Raw genomic sequence first — 25,551 nt, 5'->3', positions numbered from 1 at the left:
AGTAAATGCATCAAGAATGGATAACCATAACATAACCTTACATTATGATCCAAGAAAAGTGACTAAGCAAATATTTGCCCAATTACTTATAAACTAATAGTATAAAATAAAGACATTCAAAATGAAAACAATACATACATCTAATCTAGTCAACATTGCAACACTAATTTATATAAGGTTTTGAGCAAAGTTAAAATGTGACTAATTTTCACAAAAGCAACACAAGTTAACAATGTACACATTGGGACCTTGGATGAATCTAACCAAGTGAAAGTTTACATGCCATATGTTCAACCCAAAATGCACAATGGAAATCTACCATGGACAAATGTAAAGAAAGTACGAGCGACCCTAACAAATCTTCTTGGACGATCGTGGATAAAGTTTGGTGAAATGACCCTCACGTCCTACATGGTCTAGAGGTACAAACAAGGTAATGAATCCTAAGGTGGTCTAGGAGCAAGCCTTGTGGGTGGATGAGAAACAAAAGTGGATATGGTTCAAAAGGTATCCCCAAAGTATAACCTATTCACTATGATGGACACAAGCGTCTTCAAAACATCCCTCTAAGAGCTTGCTCATCTTAAAGAGCTTGTTCATTTGAAGATCAAACAATTAGCAATGCAACTTTATCACATGCTCCCTCTTTTGAGTCTTTGACCGAACTCTTTTAAGTATTTTTTTATGTACCAACTGAAAGGAAGTCATCTTATTCCTAGTACAGTCTGACTATGGAAATTTAGCCAATGAGATTTTCAAATGGCTTAATTGCTATTGTTATTGCATACAACTTCAATTCTATGCTTTGAAAGAAGGGCATTAAGTCACAATGGAGTTGCAAGAGAAAGTTGGTTCAATATTTGTAGCAACTAGGTCCTGACCTTTTGTTACCAATAGCCATGTACCAAGTTCATTGTAACAAGGCAAGGAGGATTATTGTTTTCATACTAGGATGCCATGCTTTCTCTCTAATCCATTTGATGAAGTAATTGTACATGAAAATCAACACAGATTATCTAAAAAGTATTAAACACAGATTATCTAAACACAGATATTGTTGCATATCCAGCCCAATGATCTAACTCTCAGTGATAAGAGTTGCTATAGAGAGATAGAGGGCAAAACAAGATCCCTACCCACGTAAACAAATCCCATGATTTCGTCAACAAACAAACCAGCTGCAAACTATAGAGTTCTGAGATAAAAACTCTTAAATCCTCATGGGCTGGGTGCTTAGCTTGCAGATTACATACAGAATTTTTAGATAAAAGCTTCTATGGAACAATCAACGTGACCATTATAAGCTCAGTATCAATCAGATTCCCATTGTTTGCAACTTTGGGGAGCCTTTGCATTGAAGTGCTCTCTCTATATAATCATAGGCGCGCACGTGTGCACACACACGCACGCACGCACACACACACACACACACACACACACACAATGTCCTTATACACACTTCAAAGGCATATAGGACAAAGAGACATGGTGCTCACACAAACTCTGTGGGAGGTTTTGTACATCCTTGACTATTCCGCAGTTATATTTCCTCTTCACTACAAAATCTGCCCAAATATGCTACGGTATCATCTGTCCTCTTCTCACATTAATGCATGAGACCAAACAATCTCTTTCCGCACTACTGCAACAGATAAGATGTTCAATACATACAAAAGTTTCTCGCCGCACTCCCATGAAATCTATCATGTGCACTGTCAAGAACAAAATTGGGTTGCAATTGGGAGGTAATATCTAGAAATAGATATTCACTTCTTTGCCATCATTCATCTCCATTACATGATCTTTGGCCTCTGTTAGAGCAACCTGAGAATATCATAGTGCCTTCATTAGCTGAATCCATAACTTGAGACATTTTAATATTTAGATAAACTTAACAGTAACAGAGACACACCTGGCCATACTTAGTGAAGTAGTTATTTGTAAGGTTTAGTGTTGTAACTGCCGCATCAGGGTTGGCTTTCAAAGCCTGTGACAAAGAAAATGCACCCCTGTCCTGCAGCACATAGCTTAAAACTCAACTAACTGCTTCATATGCATGAAAAAACCTGTGCTATTAATCTTCTAAAGGCAAATTCTATAAGAAGGTACATATGTGAGAGAGCGAGAGAGAGAGAGAGAGAGAGAGAGAGAGAGAGAGAGAGAGAGAGAGGATTTGTCACAAGTAGGTCATTTTCAAGACTTTTCAAACGGATAAAACAACAAATTATCCAAACAGGTTCTTTTCAAAACACTTGAGAACGGGTGCACAAACTGTAGCATAAACATGTGCTCCTTCAAGTTTCAGCAGACTATGAAACACTTACTCTTATCTCGTTAAAACCAAGATCTAGAGAAGTCAAGGTCTCATTTACAGACTATGAAACACTTACTCTTATCTCGTTAAAACCAAGATCTAGAGAAGTCAAGGTCTCATTTACAACTCGTAGACTTCGACCCAATGCAGCAGCACCCTGGATGGGTCAGTACAAATACCAATCAGCATTTAGCACGTCTTTTTATTTCCAAAATCCCTGATGTCAAGATAGGTCAAAGTTTCACTTACATCATCACCCAATCCATTCCCACGAAGATCAAGAGTTGAGATTGTATTATTATACTGCAATGCCTCCGAAATGTACTCAGCCCCTTTTATACCTACCTATACAGTACAAAAACCATAAGGTGGATGTCCAAATGCTTCATCACAAGACATGGTTCCAAGCACAAAAGAATAAACCACAAATAACCTGACACCAGCCCAAACGGAGAGTTTGTATCTTCCCATAAAATTTGAGTACTTCAGCAAGAATCTTTGCTCCATCTGGGCCGATTGGATTGTAACTCAGCTCTAACTGCAATCCACAACCAAGATCTCTTTCTCTCTCTCTCTCTCTCCCCCCCAAACCCCAAAATTTCATATATTCTAAAAAGAATCAAGCAAATATAGATCTTTCTAGCTAACACAATGCTTGTTAGTGTCTGCATGGTATGTTGATGATTGTGCTTCTAAGCACATTATCTCTTACAAAGGGTTGTTTGTCTCTATGCGGAATGCACACAAGGGGGGATCTGTCATTTGCACCAACAACACATCATATACCATTAAATGCATTGAAGAGGTTCCTATATTTGTAGTTAAATGGGGGCGCAATGATATTGAAAGATGTCATGCTTTGCGGTTTGTTTTCATGTGGATAGATGCAGTGTGCATGATTGCAGTGACGGTGATATTATAATTAGTGCTGGCACACAGTACAATGGGTTGAACTAGCTAAATACAAATGAGAGGAGTGCATCTGAGAATGCTATAGCAATCAATGCCTCAGTTGTTCAAGGCATGTTGGGTTTGGTTATTTGAATGACAATTTGCTTCATCAGAAAGAGCATGACATGGTGCTTGATCTACCCTTGTTGAAACTGCTAATAAAACATGCACGTGAGGTTTATGCACCTGGAAAGATGCAGTGTTCTGACTTTCTTGAGGATGGATTCATGCAAGTTTGCTAGTTTTTTGTATGTTTTCATATGGAGAGATGTAGTGTGCATAATTGTAGCAATGATCACATAATTACTGGCACATTATGGAATGGGTTGTACAAGCTGCACTGTCCACCTATGATCTTAAGTGCGCATGAGGAAGTTGATGCCTCAATCATTGATGACACTAAGTTGTGGCATGGTAGTTGGTCATTTAAAATACGACATTTTGCTTTGCCTAAAAGGGCATGGCATGACATGGTGCTTGATTTTCCCTTGTTGAAAGTGCTAGTCAAAAATGTGCTGGATATTGCAGCTTGATAGAGTGAAGCAAGGGCTATGGAGGATAGAACTCCTTTTTTTTTTTTTGCCACAGAGAGAGAGAGAGAGAGAGAGAGAGAGGTGTCTATTACAAACAAAAAAAATGTGTCTGCAAAAGGCTGCAAAAACCTATGAGACCTAAGTGTGTTCTACACTTACAGATGACGTCTTATCATGATATGAATAAAAGATGAGACACATATTAAGTGAAAAGTATAAATACAAATATTGAACATAAAGCAGAACAAAAGAAAATATCTGGTCCAATCTTGATCTAATAAGATCTAATAAGTAAAATAAATCTGTCTCAGCCTAGCTAAGAAATCTACATCTAAAGCTAACGGAAGACATTAATTGTAGGCCTGTTCACCATAAGCATCCATCTTCCATATTTAGTGTCAAGCCACCCCTCTAATGTAGAGTATATCTGTAATAGAATGGTATGCCCACTGCTCCTTGTCTATGCTCCAGTATTTTGGTGGGAATCTCTGGTGTCAGATGATAATAGACCTGATTTGGTGATAACAGGCGGTGAGCTTGAGGGTGATGGGTGCCTCGTGCAACGCAAGGCAGTGGCTCGCTGCATGGTAACTCCTTGCATGGATGGTCTATCCATCTGTCAATGTAGAAGAGGGTCTGGTAGTTGTTGGGGGGTAAATGGATTCTTCAGTAGTGGCTATAGTGAACAAATCTACAAAGGGTCTCTGGCTAGGCGGACATAAGGGTGATGGTGTGCTTCAGTTCTTGAGAAGTTGCCTCCCTATGTCCGTAAAGAAATACTCTGACACAGAAACACAAATAACAATCATACGACAAAGCACAGACTGATAAAAGAACTCAGTAAGGGTTAGGATAACTCAGAGACAATGAACACAGAAAATAACTAAAGTGATATAACTGCTGAATATACAATGCTCATGCAGCAAACACACTATGCAGTGAATGAATACTGAACCTCGAACTCCTGTATCTCAAGGATCAGGGCAGGGATAATGAGCTGGAGAGTGTCATACTCCGAACGGATCCCGAATTACAGTAAGGCAGCCTCCGGATGTCGAACATGGGCAAACGCAGCAATGAGAAGCTGGATTTGATGCAGACAATACTGAGGAGAGAGAAAGACTAAAAATGCAAGCTGCAAGAGAGAGACTAAAAACATAGACACGGCAGCTTGTAGGAGAGAGAAAGACTAAAAACGCAAGCAGGACATCCTACGGTCTCGACCCTTGGAATCCCCCGCGGGACTTGCCTGCGACCCCTTGGAGGAATCATGCACGACCGCGATGCGACACCGTTTCTCAACTCACCATACACCCATCACAACACAATACGCATACCTTAGCGTGACACGGCACAAAAGTTCGCAGAATGGCCCATCTTGAGGGCAAACCTCATATTCACAAGAGGGACTTTGTATATCGCAAGCCAAAGGCACAGAGGTAACATGGTTCGCAAAGGCGAGAGTGCAGCTATCAATGCGCATCAACACAACTCGGCGCTACAGGGTGAGGGAGCTAGAGAACTAAAAACGTAGGTAGGACAGCCTAGGAACAGCCTGCAGAACTTGGGCAACAGTTGGAGGAGAGAGAAAACTGCCAAACGCAGGCTGGACAGCCTGGCAACACCTTGCAGAAGCTAGGTGATAGCTGGAGGAGAGAGAAACCTGCCAAACACAAGCTGCCGATGATGTGGCAAGTAGTACGACAGCAGGTTTGTGCAGGAACAACAGTCGCCTAGCTGGGATCAACTCCAAACTGTGAGAAGAGGTTTGGAAATCAGGCGCCAACTAATGTAGACAGCAATGGACAAATTTTGGCTAAGATGTCCTCCGCAAACGGGGTGTGGGCAGCAAGCTGAAACACCTGAAATCTGCAAAAACGAGATTGAGGGCTGAATGGAGGGCAGCATATGTACTTATAGAAAGTTTGGGCCCTCCCAAGCGGGTTTGTGCTTATGGGATACTGAAACTCTCTAGGATCGCATTTCTTTTAAATAAACAAGGTTTCTTCATTAATTAAGTAAGTTTTGGGACTGTTTAAGTAAAGCTAATGCATTTTTAGCTCAACATCCCCTCTCAGGCCCAACAACAGTACCACGAAAAATATCTTTTACCCCAAGGCATCCCACCCCAAAGCAACCAGAGCATCGAACAAAGGGTGCACATCAGCTGCCCAGTGGCCTACTAAGACTACAGAGGCGATGGTTATCTTACCAAGGGAGCCTAAGTGATCACCCTAGAGAGGACAGGGCATCGGACAAAAGGTGCACGTCGACTGCCTAGTGGCCTACCAAGCCCTACAAAGGTGGATGGAATTGACTATGGACTTTTTTTTTGTTTTTTTTTGTCGGTGTTTTTTTTATAAATAAATTTGATAGATGTAGCATTCAGTGGAGGTTCAAATCAGTTTTCGTCCTATTGAGCATCTGTGCCCCAAACGGGAAAATGATAAGGATGGTTAGATCCAAGACCTTCACAAAACAAGCATACTATCCCTATCATTACTGGGTGTTGATGAAGAAGAATAAGGCTAAGGCGTGGATATAGATAATAGGTGAAGCATGCAAGCTAAGGAAAACCTGCCTTGGAGATTGCCATGGGCAATGCCATTAATATGGTGGATCCAAAGTTGACTACTCCAAAAAACCAAAAAGGGATAAATGCGCAGACATGCATGTTTACATAAACAGAATGCCAATGCATGGGGTAATGCAAAGGGCTATGCAAGATGTCATGCTCATGCAAGATGCAATGCAACAGTGCCACTTGGACAGTGCCCTCACAGGGGAATTGTTCACTTTCCCAAGCGCCCTTTTACAATCATATCATCCTGACAATGCGGATGTGAAGTTACAAATGTCCATAATACAATAAATGAGTGTGTCATTTTCATGACTATCCGGTTCCTACGCTCTACGACTCCATTCTGAGAGGGGAAGTTAGTAGAGGTGAGCTAGCAAGAGATGCCATGCTTCAGTAGAAACTTGGAAAACTCGTGGGAGATAAACTCACCACCGCTGTCACTCCTCATACAACCAATACGACGTTCAATCTGGTTATGAACCAGCAGCACCCAAGCAAAAAAATATGTGAAAGCATCTGACTTATGCTTGAGAAAGTACACTCACATGTATCTAGAATAATCATCCACTATCAAAAAGAAGTACAATGCGTCATTTAAGACGGCAGTGGATGTCGGCCCACAAAGATCAACATGAATCAACCTAAAAGGCTTCTCAGCACGATGTGTGGACCGTTGAAGGAATGGGATATGGTGCTGCTTTTCGAGTTGACAAGCTTTACAGACATTGAAAGCTAGTTTTAGACAGGGAAGGCCCTCAACCAACTGACGACGGGATAACTCATAAAGAGAGTCATAACCAATATGCCCTAAGCAAAAGTGCCAAAGACGCTCATTGTTCGTAGACTCCCGAGATGTGGCTAATACCTGGAAGTTATGGAACACGGAGCCCTTGGTTGTCAGCTTGGTCAAAAAGTGAGTCATGTGGTAAAGGCCATTAGGTTATGCCTCACCACGAGCAATCACTAAACCAGTCTGAGAGTCGAGGACCTCGACTGTGGTCGCTGTAAAGAAAACTACTCGCCCCAACTGGCAAAGCTACTGAACAGATAACAAGTTTACCCCAAGTTGGGGGACATGGTATACATTGTCCACTGGAGCCAGATTTGGACCCTTGTTAGTGGCAAAACTGACGCTATCTTGAGTCTAATCTTGACCGAGGAGTTGTTTCCTACGTGGGTTCGCCCGACTGCAAGGACTCAGGTACGGAAAATATCCTTTATAGGAGTCATATGATGTATAGCTCCACTGTCCACAATCCAAACAGGAGCTGAAGTGCTCGGTTGACGAGTGGGCCTCTGCGGTAACCTCGTCAAGAGGCAACTCACAGATGTGGACGAGACTCGCATCTGTTGTCTCTAAGGAGACGATGTGGGCCTCTGCAGACCAGTCAGACAAGCCCTCTGGAGTTAAGAACATTGTCGACTGAGATGACTGAGCGATGGCAGTATGAGTCTGACCTTTAAACTACTCCTTGCCATAACCCTGCCTCCCCTGCTAGGGGTTACCCGACTGAGGGGTGGGGGTCTGAGACTTAGATTTGGGTGTTGTGCCTCTGTCTTTGAGCGACACTCATTGTCAAAATGTCCAACCTTTTGACAATGTTGACAATACCTATTCTTTTTAGGTACATTCTGTCACCCTTGTTTGAGTTGTGACTGCGAGTTTCCTTGGGATTCCTCGGATGGACTTTGTTTTTTATTTTGAGTGGAGATTTGATTTTGTTTGCCCTTCCCTTCTTGCCGCGTTTGAGAATAAGCAACAAGAGCCCCGTCTGAGGAAGAATTCATATGAAATTGATCAAACAACCGTGCCGCCGGACACAACAGCTAACACTCAAATTCATAAAAAGTAGGCATGGTAGGCTTTGAAACTATACCTTCCACAAAATTGGAGTATTTCCTGAGAAGTTTGTTCAGAAATAATGTGACTTGATCGTCAAAGGACTTGGGAGTCCCTGTAGTGGAAAATTCGGCAAGAAGTCACCGATACTCAGCCAACTTGACTTTCAAGTCATCCCGCTCAGTGATTTTAAAGAGTTGGAGCTCATAGTCAAGATTTATACAACGGGTCCTATCTCGAGCCGCATAGCGGTCAGTCAAGTGTGCCCATTGTTTTGATGCTAAATCAAAAAGCTTAAGTTGAGAATAAAACTTAGACAATAAGCCCTACAAGTAGCAGCTCAACTATAGTGGAGGCATTCCTAGCCTTCCATGAGCGGAGAACCTCATATGGAACAAGTGTGGGATCGGGTTGTGGTTCCAACCCCTGCACAAGATCCCATAGGTTCTAGGAGTCAAGGGCATGTCTCATCAAATTCAACCAAGTGGTAAAGTTTCACCCGTACAACGAGTCTTATCATTGAAAGCATGCTTGGTAAAAGATGAGCTGGAACCATGAGGTGTCGGGAAAGTGAAATAAGCTAAAGATGGAGGGTAAGATGGTGGTGGTGGTGGGTGTGTCTAATAGGAAGAATGAGAGAGAAAAGATGGGTAGGCAAAAATAGGCGAGGAGTATCCAATGAGTAGTGATTGATGCAGAGACACTGAAACGTGAATGTTTCCATAAGGTGCCGATGGAGCTGGAGGCACTGGGACACGAAAGCCTTGTCCAAAGCTCGGTTGGGGCATAGCAACATAACCAACAAGTCTACTAGGTAATGTTATAGAGGCAAGCTATGGTACCAACAGATCCACACTCGGGAGAGACTAAGGGGGATACCCAAGCTGCAATGATTCTAAAAGAGTGTGTGAAGTAGGTGGAACACCACCCGACTGAGGAAAGGATGAGGTCCTCAAGGCGATGCCTATGTTTCCATAACCCCCCAGTGCGGTGTGATGGGCAACATGAGGTGTTTGATAGGGGAATGTAAATGGTATGAAAAGCAGTGGAAGAATGTGTTCGGATAGGTTGGTTTTGAATTTGTGGTGTGAAAGATGTAGATGCATTTTGTTCATTTCTACCATTTAATGATTGAAAATGAAATGATGATGATGATGCACCGTGCAATGTAGAAATAGAAATACCAATTCATTCTGATTTTGAGAAGTAAACTGAAAAGAAGGAAGGGTAGAAGAAGAGGTACCTAACTTTTGCTTATAATCCCCACAACGTGTGTTAATATACAACAATTGGGCCTCAAGAGAACCTTTTCCGTAGTCAACACATTGTACTCTATCTTCCTCATGATTTCTATCAGTATCTTGCAAAGCAGAAGAGGTAAAAGACAAAGGAACAAAACACGAATCTATGTACCTTGCACTGAAGTGGACGGAAGAGGATGAAAAAATGGAACATACTCCGGATCTCTTTCTCCAACAAGGGGGCCCATCCCTGAGGGAGGTCTCGACGGTCCTGCAATATCATCAGATTTATGCACAACATCTGAAGAGAGAAATTCATGCATACCTGCATTGAGTAGCTTCTTCTGAAGGGCAATCCTTCGATCAAGCTCCTCAATCTTCTTTCATCTAAAGTCCATGATCACATGATATTCTTCAGTGGAAAGCCTGTATAGCCTTTCTTCTATGTTGTCAGAAGTGTCTTTCACCATGTCGGAACTTCGTGAAGCAAGCTGTTCTACCCACTCTCGCTCGGTTCTCGGCATAGGTTGTTCCGGAGACTGAATTGGTGTTGATGTGTTCGAAGTCATTTGAACCTACTGTTGTTCTTGCTTCTTAGGAGAAGTTTCAAATCAAAGGCCTAGGTTTCTCAAAGAGTACCTAGCTCTGATAGTATGTAAAGAAACACTTTGACACAGAAACACAAATAACAATCGTACGACAAAGCATAGACTGATAAAAGAACTCGGTTGTTAGGGTTAGGGTAACTCAAAGACAATGAACACATAAAATAATTGAAGTGATATAACTGTTGAATATACAATGCTTATACAACAAACACACTATGCATTGAATGAATACTAAACCTCGAACTCTTGTATATCAAGGATCACGACAGGGGTAATGAGGTGGAGAGTGTGTTGTACTCCGAACAAATCCTGAATCGCAGCAAGGCAACCTCCGAATGTCGAATACCAGCAAACATAGTAGTGAGAAGTTGGATCTGATACAGACAACAGTGAGGAGAGAGAAAGACTAAAAACATAAGCTATAGGAGAGAGAAAGACTAAAAACGCAGGAAGAACAGCCTGCAAGAGAGAAAACTGCCAAACGTGGATAGCCTAGCAACAACCTACACCAGAAGCTGGGCGACAGCCGGAGGAGAGAAAAAACTGTCAAACACAAGCTGCAAATGACGTGGCAGGTAGTACAGTAGCACATCTGTGTAGGAACAGCAGTCGCCTGGCTGGGATCAGCTCCAAACAGCCAGAAGAGGACTGGAAATCAGGCACCAGCTGATGTAGACAGCAATGGACAGCTTTGGCTGAGATGTCCTCCGCGGACGGGATGTGGATAGCAAGCTGAAACACTTGAAATCTACAAAAATGAGATTGAGGGCTGAATGGAGGGCAGCATACGTATTTATAGAAAGTTTGGGCCCTCCCAAGTGCGTTTGTGCTTATGGGGCACAAAAACTCTCTAAGATCGCTCTTCTTTTAAATAAATAAGGTTTCTTCACTAATTAAGCAAGTTTTGGGGCTGTTTAAGTAAAGCTAATGCATTTTTAGCTCAACAATGTCTCCTTAGCTCCAATAAGAGTAAGCCTAAGCATTTCCCATACTCATATTCCATGACCCACAGAGGTGTACCAAAACCCTCGTGGAAGACACAATAGTATCTCCCATTGATCTCATAGTAGTAAACTTGGCATTGAGTATCCATTTTAATCACTCAGCTCACTTCAGCCTTGCTAAGTATAAGGTGTCAATATCTAGACTGTAATCAAAAGAGAAGAGACTGTCAATATTGAATACTCATCCCATGCAAGCTGAGCCATGCACATATATTTGAGCATACCAAAAGAGCTTGTCTCCTTTAGATGTAAACTGTCTAGAAGACTTGAGTGCTAGGCGTGAGTATATGTGCTACAAAAGCTTCCATAATCTCTGAATAAAAGCACTGCCTTAAATAGTGCCCCTGTAACCAATGGTACAACTCCTAGCTCAACTTAGATGATAGCATGCAGTGTCAATGACTTGCTACAAGTTATGCATACTATCATCATAGTCGACTCTCAACACATGCTCTCGAGGACACACAAGCACACCCCTACTATCGGTCAAGTAACAACCCGTATAGTTCTTTCTTTGATCCATCTTGCTCTAGTAGTGGCTCTCTTCTTGTGTGGTAGAGACTAGGCCCCCAAACCTATGTCCATAAAGAAGTGTCAATGTTACTAGAGTGTCAAATAGCCATATTTGGTGTGTGGTTCTTGAGAATTGTATGTGTGCACATTGCCTTTCTAGTATGTTAACTGCTGCAAAGCCTCATGCTAACTTGCTTTGCAGCTTGTCACATAGACAGTTGATGTCCTTTGAAGGTCGCACCTAAATATACATATAATTTGGCCATGTCTATGTGGCTCTTGTCAAAGATAAGTTGTTGTTCTGCCCTGGTTTACACAGCCTAGGTGGTGTTGAACACCATGATCTCAGATTTACTGAGGGTTAGCGAGAGATCTCTGTCTGTGCAGATAACATGTAAACCATGTAGATGTTGTTGCAACCCTTTTGGTGAATCTGAGATGAGAACAATGGCATCAACATACAAGAGGATAGATGTTTAAACTTTGACCAAGCTTGGCCCATGTCCTCCAAATCTGTCTATATAATTTGTTACTGATCAATGTATAGGCCAAGCAATGTAGATGCCAATGGGCAACCTTGTTTCACCGCAATAGTGTCTTCACCTTTTTTAACAGGCCTTTCTGTGCCTGTACTCTTCATCCACTGTTTCATACAAATTCATATATGCTCGATTGTATATCCTTTAATACGGCCATATTTTGTAGTCTCTCATGAGCCTTGACTGTGGTAGTGTCAAAAACTTTCAAAACAGTAATAAATCCACTTATCTTGTGCCCTTTCCTCTTCTATGGGAGCTTTGAGTGTAAGTGCACGGTCCAACCTGGTGAAGCTTTCCTAAAACCAGCTTTTGCTAAGCTCTGATTATATTTCTATGTCCAAAGACTCAATTGGTGTTCCAAAATAGAGACATATATTTTTGCCAAGCAATGTCTAATCATAATTATCATGTAGTTGGTGAGAACAAGATCCCCACCCTTAAGAATGGCACAATAGTATGGTCTGCCCAACTAGTTGAGAGTTCCTCACATGTAGCTTTATTAAACATGTGTACTAAGATTGGGCCCAATGTATCTCAGGCATGTGAGAAATGTTCAGCCACTAGGCCATCATGATCCTGTCCCCTCCCTGTCTGCAACCTCTCAATAGCATCTACGACTTGTAAAGAAATTGCTTTGGGTTGGTCTAGGTGTAGCTGGGTGTGGCATGTCGGAAAAGAAGCAATCAAATGAGATTTATTCATACCATATTTCTGGTGTTGCAATTTAGGTGGGTGATCCTTTCTCTTGAAACATCTTTTGTGCCCTCTTGTAGTCCTGTCCTAAAATAGTTGACATGTGGGCTTTTTAAAAACTTATTTCTAGCTCAGCTGTGTTTCTTCTATCAAACTAAGCATCGAGCTATTCTCTTTGCTTGACTGTCTGTACATGTACTGAACAAAAGCATTCATCATCAAGCCAATTATTCTGAGGTGCCGGTGCCCATCTCCAGGGTTTTGCTATGTGGAAATGCACACCTTGCAGATGTATGTATTGTATCATCAAAGGACCCAAGGTGCTAGTGAGTTCCTCCAAGGAACTATTAGGAATCATATTCCATAACCCATTCCACATTGTCACACTATACATACTAGAGGTCTCATATGTAGAGTGATACCTTGGGTGTCTATTTTTAGGTGGTTGTAGTTTGTCTCCCCACCAATATCCAAAAAAAAAATTATGCATTGTTTGTTGCAACGCTATTGACTCTATCAGAAAAAACGTCCCAATATTGGCCTAGGACTAGCCATAGATGTTAGGTACGATACATTACAGTATGATAAAATATAGTACTAAATGGTACCTTAAGATTTTAGAAGGCATGGTACGATATTAGTACGAAAAAAAATTTAACTTGATTATTTTGGACTAAATATAATAGAATAGATGTTTCAAGTCTAAATAGCAATGCTATTAGAGTATATGAGATGAATACTTGAGGGTAACATGCCAAAACCTGATGCTCCATGTGAAACATGCACTAGGGCTACCTACAACTTACAACTACATAGATTGAGTGGATACATCATACATGAATGATCATACAAATAAGAGAAGTGTGGGCTTGAGAGAGAGAAGGTTAAGAGAGAGGGAGAGGCTAGAGAGAGAGAGAGAGAGAGAGAGAGAGGCTTGAATTTGGTTGGTAATAAGGTTAAGCTAGAATGGGTTGATTTGATGGAGGCCGATATTTCGGAGGAGGAAGTGGAAGAGGTGCTGTCTCATTTGCCTCGAAGGAAAAGCCCTGGCTGGGATGGGCTTCCTAATGAACTGTTTTCAACCCATGTGGAGCAACTCTAGGACCCATTGATTCGTCTGTGTCAGCAAGTGTGGAATTCTGGTGAGATGCCTTCAAACTGAAAGATTAATATCATTCGGTTATTGCCTAAGGTTCCCTCTCCAACCTCCTTGAAACAATGGAGACCCATTTCTATTATGGGTTCTTTATATAAAATCTTTAAAAATCATTGCCAACAGATTGCAGAAAGTATTTATGTAGTTGGTTCATCCACACCAATACAGTTTCATTAAGGTCCGGAATATAATACAAAACATTTTGAATGTTCAACTAGGAATTGACAATGCTAAAGCTTCAGCTCAGCAGGTTGTTATGCTTCAACATGATATTGAAAAGGCATTTGATCATGTTAGCTCGTCTTTTTTGCAGCAACTAATGACCACCATGGGATTTGGGTCTCGGATGATTTCTCTTGTGGATACCATTAGTTAGGGTGTTGTGGCCCGCATTGCACTTAATGGAGGGATCACATATGAAATTGCCTTATCCCGGTCTCTTCGGCAAGGCTACCCTCTCAGCCCTTTGTTGTTTACTTTAGTCACTCACCCGATGCTTTCATTGTTGGACAAGTTGACTGATCAAGGTGAGATTGTTGGTTTGACTCTTCCCAATGGGGCCCAACTTTTGGGTCAATCTTTGGCAAATGATTCCTTCCTTAAGGCTAATCGCTCGAATGTCAATCGAGCAATGGTTGCATGGAATATTTTTGCTATGGCATTGGGTCTTCATATTAATACTCAATAATCTACACTGCTTTCTTGCACGGAGAACGATTTGCAGGCCTTGGGCTAACATGGAATTGTGATTTCTAAGGGAAACATAACCAGATACTTGGGTTATCCTATTGGTGTGGATGTAGCTCCCCATGCATTGCTGGATTGGATGCCATCCTGTATTCATGATCGGTTCACGTACTGGAAATCTTAAGACTGGCCTCTTCATGTGAGACCTAAGGTTGCTCAATGCATCATGATCAGCATGATTTCGTTTTTCCTGTCTTTGCTTCCTTGGACTAAGAAGTCTCTTCTAAAATTGGTTCAACCTATCCGATTCATGTTGTGGAAAAAGAAAGGGAATCGCTAGGGCCAAGTGTGGATTTCGTGGCAGCATATAACTACTCCTAAAAGGATGGGGGGAGCAGCTTTGTTGGATATTAACTTGCATATGGTAGCCTTGAGGCTAGCTCTTTTGTAGACACTATGTATAGAGAGTCATCCCTGGTCAGATATTGCAAAGTTTTTTATAGAAAAGACGGGAATCTCTCATGGCAGCACAGTTATTCATGCTTCTTTGTGGCATGTGCTTAATTGCACAAGACCTGTAAAGGTCTCCTAATCTTTTCTCCTTTCTTATTTGATTGCATCTTGGCAAGCGATGTTACGGTTTGCAAATTGGCACCCTCCTGATTTTCGTAAGGACGAGAATTCAATGCAAGGTGGAGTGTTGGCTACTTCCAGGTTGTTGGATTGGCCTGATAAAGATTTGCAAAGAGATAAGTTTAATCGGATGGCTCGTTTGGGGTTGCAGACAGTCCTTGATGGTGTCGTTCCTTGATACGCCCGTCTTTATTCTTTTCGGCGTATCCGTCAGTACTTCCGAGTACATCGAGGTTATCATGACATTTGGTCGTCTATACAAGGCAGACTTTTGAGGTTCTCTCCTTTGCCAGCATTACAACCATTGTCTCCCTGGTGTGATTGGAAGTTTGTGATTCCTGATGATTTTGAGAAAATGTCACCTAACCAGATTTATCATCAAATGGTGGAGGCCAAGTGATGGGTCACAGGAAAGGCTAATAAGTTATGGCATATTCGGGATAGCAAAAAGAAGTGGCAGGAAAGATTCATCCAACTCTGGAAGTCTAAGATTCCGTATCAGGATAAAGTGTTCATGTGGAGGCTGCTTATTGGGGTTCTTCCAACTGGTGATGTGCTGCATTCCCGCAATATCTTTGCTTGTGGTTGCTTATTCTGCACTACATGTGATGAAACAATGCTTCATCTCTTTGTCTTTTGCCCTATTGCTAGACAAATTTGGAGTTTTGTTTCCCGTGTGTGGTCCGGTGAAACTTAGCACCAGAAATCAATTTGTTCGTGAATTATGGGAAAGATGACTTCTACGTCCTCTTTGCACTAAGATTATTCATGTCTTTTCCATTTCCTTAGATGGACAGCCTTGTGGCATATTTGACGTACTCGGAATGTTCATTTTTATTCAGTATGGAGTATCCATGGTCATGTGGCCCGTATTCATGGTTTAGTGTTATGGCAGATCTCCTCTATGGTGTTAGCTGATCTAGTTTTTCCTAACATTGTTACTCCCTAGCTAGATTTTGTTCACTCTACTCCAACTGTCCTTTCTAAGTGACATTTCTGTGTTACAGTCGTGGTAGACTTTCACTTGTACCTGTGCTTTTTTCCTCGCTGACCTAATGGTCTGATGTAAATATTTTCTACTTAATTCAATTATCTTCATGAAGAAAAAAAAGATAAGAGGCTTGAGAGAATGAGGGTGTGAGAAGAGAGAGAGAGAAAGAGAGAGAGAGAGAGACTTGGTCTGATGTAAATATTGCTACTTAATTCAATTACCTTCACGAAAAAAAGAGAGAGAGAGAGGCTTGGGGGAGAGAGATAAGAAAGAAAGAAAGAAGAAAAAAAAAGAAAGGAGGAAGAAAAAAACAAGTTGTAGGCTTGAAGGAGAGTGGCCAAAAAGTGCCTTATTTTTCGTACTGAATTGTACAAATACATACCGTACGAATCAGTCCGCACTACGTACGAAGACAACCCTCGGACTAGCATCATTTTTTTCATTAATGCCTAGTCGCTAATGTTGCCGCTAGACATTTTAATGGCCCAATTAATGGCCTAGACCCAAATTGACACCAAGCATCTAGAAGTACTTGTATAGCATGACACTTACAACATTTTAATGGCCCAATTAATGGCCTAGACCCAAATGGACACCAAGAATCCAGAAGTACTTGTGCAGCATGACTCTTACAACATTTGCCAATGTCACCCACTCCTCATGTGGGGTACTTAGGCCGTTAATGTCACTTCATTCACTTGCACTTCACATGTGCACCTCAAATACACATTCCCATTATATAGAGAGAAAATTAGCTAGAGAGAATCTTTCAAATAGCAACTCTAATGGCAATTCTGATAGCTTCAAAAGGGGGGTAAAACTGCAATGCAATTGGCCAGCCCTTCTGTCCTACCACTGCCTCTTACAAAGGCAGTGAGAAAAACTTGCTGTCCCTTTCTTGCTATGCACACATGGTCTGTTGTTGCCTACCTCCAAGCTGATCCTGCAGCCCACAAAATGCACACAACAGTAGTTACCCTTGCTGGAATGATCTTTCCTCAGCGTCAGCCAACCCCCAATATTCTTAGACAGCCTTGCATGGCATGTTCTCTCTTAGCTTGACAAGTGGTACACCTTCCAATGCACTCTGAACCTCTAGACTCTAATTGCCAGCAATTAATTAATTGCGGAAATTAAAAATCCTCGTCCCTGCCCATAAATTGACCACTGACCATTGACCTTTTATGTGCTGAGCCCTTTGAACTCGAAACTTGTTTTAACTTTCATCAACCTCAATCTAGACATTTAAATGCTTGATTTTTCCTGCCCAAATGACACCAGCAGTCAAACCTAGGAGCCTATTTAATCTCTAATACCAAGATCGTCACCAAGCACCCATTAGTACCTCTCTAACATAACTTATGACAACTTTTGCAGCTTGCCAATGTCTCTCACTTCCCACCTTGGGTTTTAGAGTATCACCCAAATTAACATGCACTTCACATGTGCACATCTTAATTATGTCAAAGCAAAGCAATAAAACTACACATCCCTATGACAAGTGACCGAACCTATGATATGAAACATGAATGCATAAACCTATGGGAAGGTCTTACTTGAAGATCAAATAGTGTCAAATCCCGGCCAAAGAAGAACATACAAGCAGGAAGGTCTAACTCCAATGTAGGAGTAGTGTCTACTCCCTTTACACTAGTTCAACATATTGAGAGTTTACAAAAATGTGGTTAGGCACATGAAAGTTGGAACAATCTATGACATATACTACCAAGAAACTTAAAGATTCAAAGTTGCCACATTAATCAAGGGTGGAAGATATATAGCTCAAAGGCTTAACAACAACAACCATGGCTCAAAGGTAAGTCACATAATTCAGAAGCTAGCATTTTAAACGTAGCTTTTGGGATCATCTCAGAGATCAGTTTAGTTGTGTACACCCCAAACTAAAGACCCCCCTTCAAAGAACTGGGGTTGGAAATGTAAAACCAAATAAAAATCATTTTGATCAATTAATGCACACCTACCACATCACCAACTTACTTGGCCTTAGCCCCTTTTACACACATAAATGGGAATAACTTTTGTGTGTATAATGGTCATGGCCCCCTGAACTGTGTATGTGTATAATCAAATATACGGACAGTCACATCTTTCTAGTGTTTCCACATCATCCACTTTAATCTATGAAACATTTCCTTTCCCTTAAGAAACGTTTTCGTCCTCAAAAACCGTATCCAAAAGGTCTAACTATAAATTGAGAAATGGTCTTTGAGTGATGCTTGCTTGCTACCATATTGAGCTATTTCAAAGTACTCTTTCCACTTTCCTAGACACTCTTGGCAGCCTATGGGAAACATTGGATGGACCCTACTTGTGGCAAGTACTTGGAGCTTATAAGCCATCTCTTCTATCTTCCAAAATTCTATGAAGAGAACACCATACCAAGATAAGAACTTTGGACATTGTCCCCTCTCCGTGATTATAGAAATTTTAGGAACTACTAAAAACATTGGTATTTCAAAAGAGGGACATTTGCTATGTGGATCAGTATAGGCTCTGGCTCTATCTTCTACCTTCTTAATGCTAGTTTCAACAAGTTTTAAAAGTTTGTTCGTATCTTCTAGGAAATCCTTTGCTACTATGGGTAACTAGTAAGTACTCTTCCCCTTCTCGTCTTCTAACACAACCTGAAGCAAACCCTCTAAGAACTTGGTAGTTTGCCCATTGGTTGTGCAAAATCTGATGTACTATCAAACTTTCTATCAAAATCCACAATAATAATGGCCTAAAGGCAATAATCGCCATAAATTTTCCATTAACAATCTAGCCAATTCTACAGTTTTCATATCAAATAAGGCTCTAAGAATTTGATAAACCCTTTTAGTTTGCCCATCGGTTATGGTACTCCACCATATTTTCCGAATAATTGCCTAAAGGCAATATAATCAGTATAGATTCTCTATGAACAATCTAGTCACTTCTAGACTCCTAGCCATTTTGGTTAGCCTAATGCACAACGATACACACAAAGTCGTGCTTTTCTGCATCCTAAAGTAATCCAAAGTGAAATCCATGATACACTACTATCTTCTTGAAGGAATGCCCAAAGATGGAAAAGTCCTCCCATCCTTAATCTTTCAAGTTTCAGCTTTATTGTCCCCACATTTACTATATTTCACTACATAATCTAGGATGTCTTTACACATTTGAGACCGATGAAATTGCTATTTGACTGAACTATAAGCATTTTTAACCCCTTACTGTAATGCACCAAGGTGTCATGACACTGATAAAGTATCTGGCCCACATTTCTTCATCTTTTGCGACATCATTAGGCTCTGAGACCAATGAATGAAGGCTAGTAGTGACTATCGTTATGCACAAAAATTGAAATTTAGTAAGAAATTCAAGTAGTAGAAAAGTGGATGCAAGCTATCATGTTTCACCTCCCAACCTCACAAGGCTGTATTTATCGATTCACCTGCCAACCTCACCAGCTTACTTGGCCATAGTCCTCCTTTACACATATTAATTGGCTTAAAGCCCATAAATATTAAGCCTCACATAGCAGCTAAGAAATGCATTTCTTTGAATTTGAAACTTACAAAATGTTTCTGAGAGTTGAAAACGTGGGGTTTTTTTTTTTGTGAATTGAAACCCAAAACATGGTTTTTTTGACAAAAACTATTGGACACTATTAAACATGATGATGATGATGTGTAATGACTCGTGAGGGCTCAAGATTTTAGACAAGAGACTGATTTTTTTGTGATTTTGTTTACTTATTGGACTTTGTCAATCTAGCATCTATTCTTGTCTTGAGAGTTGAATATTATATGACTTTAGTCTCATTTATGATATATTACGATTCATTCTCAATTTTGACATTTTGTAAGTTTGTTTTGAAATGAGAATCATGATGTTGCGACTTGACTCAGTCCATATTATTGATAGGCTATTTACATTTTAATTTCGATTTTCTTTGTATGACATGTATGAATCATAATGTTTGAGTTCTAAACCATAGTATAGCTTGTCCAAAGACTAACTTTGACATAAGTGACAAGTCAATAATGGATCATGGATATGTAATGTATAATGTACTATTCTCAATTGATTCTATTATCACTCAAACTCAATTGGCCATTCTTTGTTTAAGAGAGAATTCCATAGAGGTTTAGAAACTCTTTCCCTAGTCAAAACTATTAAAAATCCCTATGTAAAAAAACCCGCATTTCTTATTTTACCCCCTCTTGAAAGAAACTTATGCACATTTCTGACATTTCGTTTCTAAACTTTTCTAGCTGCTATGAAGCCTCAACTTGTGTTCACACGAGTAACATACATATGTATGTAATAATCATGTCCCTTGAACCCCATACATGTATAATTAAATACACCCATGGTCGCAGCTTTTTAGTGTTTCCCATCATGTCAGTTTAGCCTACATGACAGATGCACTACCTAGGGAGGTCAGAGTAAGGAACAGGTCCAGTGAGGTATGCTCTGTGATTGGAAGGAATCCTGAATGATTCAAGAAAAGTATCAATAGAGTCAATATGGACAATAACTCTAACCCAGAGGTATCTGTCGAAGTAGGCCACTGAAGATCAAGGCAGGCTACACAACGTGGATGCCTGAAATTTGCTCAGCAGGTTCTGTCATGGTGGATGGGGAAAAATGTAAGCGAGGAGAGGAGCTTGAATAGGGCTATTAAAGGGGAAGGATTGGCTACCAGGAAAGAAAAGGAGGGTGTATGAAACAGGGAAATGCTGTGTGCAGGATGGGAAGGTACCGAAAATGTGTGCAATTAAGGCTGGTAAAAGGTGCAGGCTGCATGCACAGAGAGACGTGCAGAAGGACGGGATGCAGGTGCGCTGTCTGCCAGAGAGACAGCAGCACAATGACTGTGGCTGAGGGACAGTCTGCTGGCTAGGAGGGCAGACTAGGGTGCAGCTGGCTGAGTCAGCAAATTGGCTGGCAAGGAGACAGAATGGCTGGGCATGGGAAGGCGGTAACAGCAGCTGGCTGAATGTGGGAAGGTAGGAACAATAGCTCAGCGGACCTGCTGGGAAGTTCAGTCCAGTTCCATTCCTCTCAATCCATCCTCCTAGACAATTTCACCTTGCTTAGCATTCAAGTCCTTCCTTTGCACAAATATTTGTGAGTGTTTTTGCATTTGGAAGATGTCCCATCCAGTATAAGACCATACCACAATGCTCTGTGCCTTTTGCGGACAGCTCAGTATAACAGCACCTAAAATGCAATTATAGCTTATGCTGAAAAATAATAATCTCAAAGAGATAAACATAGCAACCAAATCCATTAATAAGCAATAACTCACCGTAGTGATAGTTGTGTTCTCTTTCAAAGCATTTGCAATGTAACCCGTACCTTCTGCATGTATGTTATTTCCACCCTATCCACAAAAAAGGAAACGACAAAAACTTAATCCCAGCCAAGCCCTTCATGCCCTTCCTTCAATAGAAGGACCAAATACTTCACAACTAGACTTCTACACAATGCCCTTTCTTCAATAGAAGGACCAAATACTTCACAAGTAGACTTCTACACAATGCCATCATCACATAGACCAAACACACATGTATGAGAAGAAAATAGGTGCAAACCAGATCTATTGTCGTCAATGTGACATTCCTCTTTAATGCATCTGCAATTCGATGTGCTCCCTGCATAAAAGCATAAAAAATGTCGAAAAAAGCGTCAATAATGCAATGCTTCTAGTTGTTCTTAGGTTCCTTGAAGCCTTCATCCAACTGTTTGAAGCAAACAAAAACTTTGCGAGTATACTTATACTTCTAGTGAGCCACTTCTACTGATACAAACAAACTTGACTGTTTGACACTTTAGCAGGATAAGTTGTAAGCAGACAAATATCTACAATTTCATATGGGCAAATAGGAACCAGATCTACCTCATCACTGATGTCATTCATGTAAAGATTCAACCACTGAAGGGTTTTTGTTTTCTTGATAAGGTCTGCTACATGTAAAGCCCCTTTATGTCCAATACTGTTGTTCCCAATATCCAAAGTGGTGAGTTTGCCTGTCAAAATATAAAAAGCCCAGGATGGTAGGAAGATTAAACATTCAAAGGACAACCATTCTCTTTCAAATGTTCCAAAGAAATTCTAAAACTCTCAAGATTTGTCATTAATAAAACTATGTTGGAGAGTGGCAACCCGCGAGGTAATCTTAGCTCTTTAAAACAGCCCTAAACATGTAGATTACCTAAAGTTTCATTAAACAATGTGAGGTCCTAGAGAGTGTCTACGTCCCAATGCGAGGTTTCAATAAATTTGGGAGGACCCACTCATCTATAAATAGATAGGCTGCTCACCATTCAGCTCATCCCTTGTTTTGCAGGTCCACACCATCAGCTGTCTTGCTGCCCTGTTCTCTCTAACACTAGGTGCCTAATACCAGTTGTCGCAAGCAACCTACCCCCCTCTTCCCAGCTGTGTTTGCTGCACACTGCTGAATCATCAGCCGTCACACTGCTGCTAACCCTACAGCCTGTGTTTTCTGCATCAGCAAGCTGTCCTACATCAGAACTTCCTCCCGTTGCTGTCATCCAGCCTCCCACTTCTGTCGGTGATCAGCTGCCATCATTGCTGCATTTACCAGTTCCGGCCCACCAACCTGATGCCCTTCCACTTTCACCCTCATCTCAGCTCCCACTAATGGTTATGGCACTTAGGATCCGTCTCCAGCGGATCTCACTCTCTGACTACTCCCTCAGCCCACTCCCAAGAGAGTCATATGTTGTTGAATAGCTTTGCCTTTGAGCATCTTGTACTTTCTTTCATTCATTTACAGCATTCATTCATTTACTTCAAAGTTCTCTTTCTTCTATGTTTGTGTTTTTGTGTTTTGTGTTTTTGCATTTGTGTTTGAGTTTTCTACATTCCAATCATGGCCATATACTCAATGTTTTCTTTTGTAAACCCTAGAATATCTCCACATGCTACATGGTATTAAAGCCAATGCTCTTCTAAAGAGTTACTTGAGGCTATCATGAATTGCTTGGTTTGTCATCACGTGTTAATTCACGATGGCTTAGACCCCTCCATCTTCGAATCCTTTGATGCTTTCTCAAGCTACTCCTTCAATCAAGGCTCTATTGAGGCATTATGGTTTTGCTTGGTTTGTTCTTGATTATACTATACATCACATGCTAATTCACGATGGCTTAGACCCCTCCATCTTCGAATCCTTTAATGCTTTCTCAAGCTACTCCTTCAATCAAGGCTCTATTGAGGCATTATGGTTTTGCTTTGGAGGACTTCATCTAAACATTTCATTTAGGGATCATTGAGACTCGGCTCTTCTTCATCTCATATTCCTTCACAATGTCCATCTTGGTCAAAGCACTCCTCTAACGAGATTGGTGACTTCTCAGTTGAGAGAGACTATCCACTTAGGATATAGCAAAAAGTTCAAACTTGAAAGCTTCAAGTAGAGTTTTCATGGCTGCCCATGAGAAATCCTGCATGTTGAGCTCCATGTCTTCAATCTGGGCAAGTGTGGCCAAGAATGGTTGAAGGAGCTCCTAAGGGCTAAGATTTCAGAGCTTGGGGAGCTTGTACTGAGGCTGATAAAAAAAGGATACAGTAAGGTTTTTATGCCTGAGAGGAGGGGTCAACAATAGCTTGAAGACCATGGGAGCAACAACCAAAAAGGGTTCTACTGAGGGAGGGCAAGAGGAGGATAGCCCCAAGTAGTGTGAAATGCACCAAAAATTGTGGGAGCTATCCTAGAGACCACAAACAAACTCAGAAAACGTTTTTGGGACTTGGTCTCAACCACTCAAATTGATTTTCAAGTGGAGGAGGAGAGAGAGAAGGCTGGTGGTTCATTTTCTCAGTAGAAAACAGCAGATTACAACAGGTGACAACCATTTGGAGACATCAATAGGCAGCCCATAGCAGGAGATGGCCCATCAAGGGTTGGCAACATCATTAGTTGACTAGCGACAACAATTCTAGTGCTTCTAGGCTGCAATCAGCTGCTTTTCGTGCTGGTTGAAACAAGCAATAGGTAGATTGGAGGGTTTCTCCATGAGGAAATCTCTTAATCTTCTCTCTTTGGCATTCTCTCACCTCATTTAGTCAATTCTCAAAAGATCTCAACTTATCTCAACCATTTGGAGCAAATCTTAACATAATTTGGTGGACAGCAAAGGAATTCTGCAGTAAACCCTAAATTTTTGGAGAAATTAGGGTTTAGCAACTACTCAAGACCCATGCCATTAGGAGAAGGCATTGTGCACTAAATTCAACACCTCCAATTTGTGGAATCAAGGAATTCAAATGCCAATTACTCCATTGTGAATTTGGGGTAGCATTTGGCCTTTTGTTGTCCAATTGAAGCAAGTCTTGGGAGAAATTCAGCAATTTGCCCAATTTGTGTGCTAATTGCGTCTACAACAAGGGGCTTTTGGATCAGCCAAGGAGATTGTGGAATCTTAGCTTATACCCAATCCATTAGTCAAGAAAGTTAAAGAAATACCCAAAGGGGCATTGACATAGAAACAGAGAACAGCAATTCAGGCATATAGGTATGTGTTCCAAACCCTCCGAGAAGGTGAAACCGCCAAGGAACATTCCTTGCAATTTCCAAGCCCATTCCCTACCATTCCTTGTTTGGAAAGGCCGTTCCAAGCCTGCTGACCTAAAATTCACATTTTTCCTGTTTTTTCTTCTTGCCCATGTCACACTCCTTTTGCCACCTGTTCATCCATTTCCATTGCCTAATGTGCACCCGCTAATCTCTCTCTCTCTCTCTCTCTCTCTCTCTCTCTCTCTCTCTCTCTCTCTTTGGGAAGAAGATGACCTTCTACCGAGAGTACCTCCTATGCCTCACACCTGACAGCTCCGAGATACATGGATGTACACCTATCCCATGGGGTCCGAAGTGCCATCGGGCAACTCCGTACGTCATTACACCAGCTATGGATTGAGACAAGCAGATATGGAGCAGACTCTCTCCCCCCCAGAGAACAGGATCTGCCAACTATGTCAACTGGAGCCAGAGAGAGAATAACATTACATATATAGATGCCCAGTGTACTACGAGATCAAAGGCTGCTTCCACTATCTCTTCAAGGAGGGATTCGGGCCACTCTCCCAAACACTAGACTTCCCCGACCAAAAATGCCTCAGGCTCTTCCTCCTGGAGCTACGCCGACATAGAGACCACCTTCGACGGGTCCGGGACCAAACAGTAGCGAACACAAAACAATGCATCCTCCAAGATTCTACAGACCCTCGGCCACCCCCTCTACAAT

General features: G+C 41.4%; 1 protein-coding gene across 6 annotated transcripts in view; it reads right to left on the bottom strand.

Annotated features, from left to right (window-relative positions):
• Positions 1 to 1,272: 1,272 nt before the first annotated feature.
• The window catches only part of LOC148020607 (uncharacterized), an 86,095-nt gene continuing 61,816 nt past the window's right edge, over positions 1,273 to 25,551 (bottom strand). For 3 of the 6 annotated variants that reach the window (XM_087698395.1, XM_087698393.1, XM_087698394.1), the window contains 8 exons: positions 22,178 to 22,308; positions 21,873 to 21,932; positions 21,587 to 21,661; positions 2,748 to 2,852; positions 2,564 to 2,659; positions 2,391 to 2,471; positions 1,913 to 2,014; positions 1,273 to 1,824 (listed from right to left, as the gene is read on the bottom strand). In XM_087698395.1, the coding sequence (XP_087554521.1) occupies positions 1,753 to 1,824; positions 1,913 to 2,014; positions 2,391 to 2,471; positions 2,564 to 2,659; positions 2,748 to 2,852; positions 21,587 to 21,661; positions 21,873 to 21,932; positions 22,178 to 22,308 (722 nt within the window). In that variant the 3' untranslated portion in view covers positions 1,273 to 1,752. The other 3 variants (XR_015694570.1, XM_087698396.1, XM_087698397.1) reach the window with 3 other exon arrangements.

The sequence above is a fragment of the Lygodium microphyllum genome, chromosome 18 (assembly GCF_053477565.2).
Source record: "Lygodium microphyllum isolate KBCC chromosome 18, Lygodium_microphyllum_v1.1.10, whole genome shotgun sequence".
NCBI lineage: Eukaryota > Viridiplantae > Streptophyta > Polypodiopsida > Schizaeales > Lygodiaceae > Lygodium > Lygodium microphyllum.
The sequence above is the reverse complement of the archived record's forward strand: the minus strand, read 5'-3'. Positions and strand labels throughout refer to the sequence as shown.